General features: G+C 37.8%; 1 protein-coding gene across 1 annotated transcript in view; it reads right to left on the bottom strand.

The window, feature by feature from the left end:
- The window catches only part of PCNXL2 (pecanex-like 2 (Drosophila)), a 155,917-nt gene that overhangs the window by 115,805 nt on the left and 34,096 nt on the right, over positions 1 to 6,016 (bottom strand). The window contains exons 9-10 of the mRNA XM_010004553.1: positions 4,590 to 4,725; positions 1,314 to 1,456 (exon numbers count right to left, since the gene is read on the bottom strand). Of these exons, the coding sequence (XP_010002855.1) occupies positions 1,314 to 1,456; positions 4,590 to 4,725 (279 nt within the window). The remainder of the gene's footprint in view (positions 1 to 1,313; positions 1,457 to 4,589; positions 4,726 to 6,016) is intronic.

Here is a 6,016-nt window from a genome sequence, read left to right on the forward strand (position 1 = left end):
AGTGTTAAGTAAATATATTTATATATGCATTAGAGCAAGGCAGGTCAATCTGCAGCTGGTATGAACTGTCAGTGCTAGAGCTACCTGAATTTTCAGAGTGTGAGGTTTTGCTCCCAAAATTACATTTCCATGTTCAGTGGTACTTCACCTCCATGTGAAAGACCTTACACACTGTGATAGCTAAAATGTATAGAAAAAAAGCTCATGCACCCAAGTTCACTACCCTTCAATCTCACTTACCAAAGAGAATTCCACAGTGGAGCCGATTTGAATGTAGCAAGTGTATGTTTATAAAAAACAACCAAGCATAAAGACTCCAAATGTTTTAAAATGAGGAATAAGGCATTCATTTAAGGAAAAAAATACATCTGACAACAAAGAATTAGATGAAAGACCAAATTTGTCTTCTGATGTTTTATTCATTTTATCTGTTCTGGTAGGACATGGAAGATGAGATTAAAAAAACCCCAATGTTAATATTCAAGCTATAATAAAAAGGTTTATCAGCAGATGCTTTCCATGCAATTGAAACAGAGATAAGAAACCACAGATAAGTAAGTGTCTGCCCTGGACCTAAGCTCCCTAACTCTACAGCCTGATTTCTGCAGCATGTAAAACTGCCATCTGAAATTTCTGTTGTGGAGCCCATATATGGCATTGCACCAGCCCAAAAACAGAGATAGGAGAGCCAGCAGCCATGAGATATGTAGGTTAACACGTTTGAAGCTCTTAGTAGTCTGGCAAATTACCATGTGAGGTCTAATAGCAAAGGGCACTGCCTGAAGAGTGAAACTGAGGGATCAGAAAAAGAAGAGATGCCAAGAAATTTTCTCTAAAAAAATAAAACTGAACTGGAACAGGGAGAAGCTGAAAGATCCCCTGCTGAATATTCATTCTATAATTTTTAAAATATTTTTTATTAGTTTTTTGGTTTTTTTTTTAAGAGTGGAGTACTTGGTTTACAACACCCTGGAACCCTTCTGCTTCTGCGTTTTTGCACAAAACACTGATTTTCTCATCAGAAAGCTCAGAACCATTGGATCCAACAGCTGAGAGTCAAAGAAAGACTATTCTACAGGCCTGGTGCTTACACAAATCAAAGTCTCTGCCTGAAGACAAATGGTAGTGAGAAGCAGCAAAACTAACTCTGAAGAAAAACATTTTCTTAACCTTAAAGCAAACAAGCCTCTATCTACTCAATTAAGACACTAACAAAATGCTCAGTTTTTCCTTCTCTAGTCACTTGCATTGCTCCATACTTGTGCAGCCACACACTGTCACACTACATATTGTTGCATTTTAAAAAAGCTTACCTGTCCAACAGTGCCAACAAGGCAAGCCGATCATACCAGACTTTAATCCATTTGCCAGGGAATATAATAAATCTATAAAACTGCCTGTTCAGTTTCCGCTGTGCTGAAGAGCATGAAGAATCCTCAGGGTCCTGGCTGGGTTGCTTTAAAAAACAAACAAACCAGATATATACAAAACACTTTCACAGTGACATATGGCTGCCAACAAAACAGGGGTTTAAAAGGCCAAATTACATGAAGTTTCAGATTATTATTTTTTTTTCTAAAAGGGATAGAGGGAGAATCTCTTTTCATAATTTTAAATTAGAAACAAAGATACCACACCAGCTTACTTCTTGCAGATGGACAGAAGCTATATCACTTGTGGACCTCAGCAGTGATAATACATTTTAAACATAAATATTAATTTTTCTTTTTTAGTTCCAATCCACTTCTTATCTAAAACTTCTTTTTGAAGATTTTTCCACATGTCAGGCTAATTGCAGCACAATTCAAAACCACACATGATAGGACAAATCCTTGTTTTTAACCAAAAAACCAAGCAGGCTTGCAGGCCTAGAGGCATGACTTATCAACTCTTCTTCCAGTACATAGCTTTGCTTATCTTTCCTGGGATGCTGCTAATTCCCCATCAGGTGTGGATCCTCAAGAACCACAAGAGGAGAAAAAAAATTATTGTAAACAAGGACAAATGACATAAACATCACTAGTTTAAGAGTCTCTCATCTTGCCATCACAATCATAAATCCTTCCTCTTTAATATTACTTTTGTCACATTTTAAGGCCTTTTCTTCTTGCCTGTGTTTGAACTACAGCATTTCAGTTTTCCAGTTCTACATATGCACTCCTTCACCACCACTTGTGGGGAGGGAAGCTTATCTAAAGACCATCAAAGTCTACAAAGCTCAACAACAGATAGAAAAAACAAACAACCTTGCAAAGTAGTGATTTCTTTCCAAAGTACACCGATAATTGATTTTAGGATAAAACAAGCAAAAAATCACTTTTTCTTTCAAGAAGAATTTGTCTGAGATTTCTAATCAGTGTGAAGCTTGATGTTTTTCAAACTCCTTCTACCTGCCTCATTGTTAAAGACAATCAACATGAAATAATATATCAATTTTGGAACTCTAGGCAATATTTACATTAGAATAATTTGTGTTAGATTAAGTTTCCTAGTAAAAAAGGAGTATTTCTGTGTGAAATAACCAACCGCCTTTTTGAATTGTAACTGTGAGAAAAACACAGACTTTTAAACCTGTCTACTTTCTTGCATAAAGGAATTGTTACATTTTCTCTCAGATTAACAGAATAATTTCTAATCTTCACTTTTCAGGAAAAGGAATTTTACACATAGTTTATATGTGATTTAATGTATTGCTGCATGTCAACTGGGAACCAACTCATTGATAACCTCAGTCTGCTAGCAAATGTAAAGTAAAACAGGCTAGCTTAAGCTTTGGAGAAAAATAAAAATCAAGTTTATGCATTTTATCTCATGCCTTCAATTGACTAAAATGTACGACCACGCAGTGCTGGGTAGCTCAGCCACTTATAGGACCAGACAATAACTCACCTGGGTTTCTGAGCATTCAAACATGCCTGGGGATGCTGCGCTGTTCAGCATTTTTTCAGTTATTAACAATTCCAAGCAATTTAAAAGCTGTGAGACTGCCATCCTTTCACTGCACTGATTGTAAAATCTAAAAGTAGCTTAAGTACTCCAAATTTTAATGTTTCTATTATAACTTTAAAAAGTCACTTACTTTTGGACTTGGGGCATTTTTAAAGAAAAAAAATTAAAATATTACAGTTGTTAATACTGGCACAGATTTGTTTCTCTTGGGTCCTATTTCCCAACAGAAAGTAATTTGAAACTCAAATCAACTGCAATCATTAACTTCACTCATCTGCTCTAGATTGCTCACTGTAACTAAATAAAAGAAAGCAAAATGGTGGCAAAGAGTCTATTAAGAACACTTGATTGTTCGATCCTCAGAACAGCTTAACAATGTATTTAACTGAGTGCATAAATTAACATTTTGGCTCCTGAGGAACTGTAACATTTGGATGAAGTCCATTACTACATGAGGCTTGCAGTTCTTGGGCTGGAGTCAGATTCTGAAGCTGCTTTTGGGAAATTCTCTGACTAGCTCTGAGCAAGTCACAAAGTCTAGTTCTGCCTCCTAACAAAAAAAGGGCTTATAAAAATTCAGTTCATAAATTTATATGGTTTCTGAGACAGCCTGAAACCCTAGCTTCATTGAAATCAATGAAAAACTTTTACTGACTTATATAGGCTCAGAATTTCGTTTTTAATAAATAAATTTCAGAAACCAGGAGGTTCTAAAATTACTGCCTGGCCTTGTTATAAACTTGCTATATGATCTTGAGCAATCCACCTTACTTCTCAATGGTGCAGTTTTCATGGAAGAAGAGGGAGTGAGGGGGAAGCCATAATTGTTCTCTAATTTACAGGCAGTTTACAAGATAAGTATCTGAAAAAAATCTGAGCCTTTAGATGAAAGACTGTCCAAATCTGAAATACAAAATTCAGAACAACTTCCTGATTTTTAATTTAAAATACCTGCTTCTAGATTTAAGGTTCTGTGCAAAATCTAAGATGAGAGATAATTAAATGACATTTTAAGGTTATATATAAATATCAAACTTGAATTTGCCATGGAAGAAAAGAGAAGGTTAAAGGTATTAGAAGAGGAATTGCAAAAACAGACTACAGCCTTAAGCCATTGGTCATAGACCCGAAACACTGTAAAGTTCAAGTATGTCCACATATTATCATACAAGTTGAACTCTGAGAACCTTTTCCTTTTACCAGCTGCATTGAGGAGGTGGCTTTGACATTCCAACAACAGACATCCAGAGGTCTTGTTACCCAATTCAGAAAAGTGAAATCAAACATGAGGTTTTAGGACAGTAATGAATCTGTAATAAGCCCTTCGTTCTATAAAAATCTAGTGGTGTGTCTAAAATCCCAACAGCTGTGTCCCTTTTCTTTCAAATGAAGTAAGACTGAAGATAGAAGATCAATCTTTTAGGTGATGGAGTCTTTAAATACTCCCCTACAACACTACTGCAGTGTCAGTAGGAAGCAGCTGAATTGCATCCATCAACATAAAATACATCTTCTACCACATAAGCAATACCTGGCAACGTAGGATAGAAAATCAACAAAACCATCTCAGGAACAAGCTGGCAGAATTTGTTTATAAAGCAGTTTATCAAAATGCTAGAAGCTGAGATATTACAATGTACCCGTGGGTTTTCTGAAAGGGTCCTTCGTGCCACCATCAGTAGGAGCTGCTGCTGAAGTGCACTCGCTGCTTGATCCCCTGAAGATGGTTCTTGGCTCTCTGAAGTGGTAGTACTAGAGGAGCTGAACTGTATTTCGCTGTGTACAGAGGGGAGAAAAGAAAAAGGCTGTTTTAAGAAGCAGTATTTTCCTAGTATTTCTCAAAAATTACAGGAGGAAGGAAGCCTGCTGGTTGGCTCACAGGACATGGGAGCCTTTCAACTCCATACCTGAAATCTAGCCCAGGCCTGCAAAGTAGGTAACATCCAAATTTAGATACACATGGTCTATACTACATCCACAGCAGAAAAACAGATACTTCTGTATCGTATTTCTTATCATCCTAAGATGAGCACCTACAATCAATCACACTTCAGAGAAGTGCCTTTTTCTGCCCATTGACAATAGTTCAGGTCAAGAGTGGCATATCTACAGAGCAAAACTGCAGGGTAGCTACTGAAGAGATCCTGAGTTAGCTTGCAAACACGTTCACTTAGGTACCAAGATAATCTAACCTCACCTGCACTGAACTTGGCAAGTACTAATTTACCCTACAGGCTACAAGAACTTCCTTCTGCTCTAGCAGGGGAACAACAAGACACGAGTTAATTTCCATAAGGCTATCATGCTGAGCATAAACTCCCTCTGGGAGGCCACTGAGTAAGATACCTTTTTTTGTGTGGTTTTTGGTTTTTTTGTTGTTGTTTTTTTTCCTCCCCCCGATGTTTACTGCTTTATGTTGTAGATACAGCACTTAAATAGTTTCCTTGAGGAAACTTTTGCACCTACAGCAGCAATACCTGTTGGTGTGCTACCATGACATTACTTAAGTCTCAGGAAGAACTACATTGAAATGAAATCTTTGTTCCTTGAGGAAAACATCTATTTTGAATACTTCTTGCTTATTCTCTTCTAAATGGGGTTTATACATTGGGTGCCCTGCTCTGAGCTCATTACCCCCCTGCCTCTAGACACCTGCCTTAGGCTCTTACTACTTTCACACCTGCATGAGCACCTCAGTGCTTATGCAAGGTAGCCAATCCCTACTGTTCCTTTTTCCATAAGGGGAAGACAAGCAGGAAGAAACTAAAGCAGTCTGTTTAGATTCAGCCAGGAAGTCTGTTTTAAGGCCAAGAACAATAATCTTGTACACCCTATGCCTACCTTCAAGCCACCTTATTAATGTTAGTGAACTCAACCTTCCTCGCCTTTCGGAACTAGTTCCCAAGGCCTGTCACATAACCCTTGTTACAGCCTTGGGGTGTCCTGCACATAACTGGCTATCAACTTCAGCTGCAGTGCCCAGTGCTGTGCTGAGATAAGGTTCAGCGTCTGGATTACTTAGAAGCAGGGCTGAAGAGCCACCCCAGCCGCTGGAAAATCACACACT

This window comes from Chaetura pelagica, unplaced genomic scaffold (genome assembly GCF_000747805.2).
Source record: "Chaetura pelagica isolate M959 unplaced genomic scaffold, ChaPel_1.0 scaffold9, whole genome shotgun sequence".
In the NCBI taxonomy this organism is placed as follows: Eukaryota; Metazoa; Chordata; class Aves; order Apodiformes; family Apodidae; genus Chaetura; species Chaetura pelagica.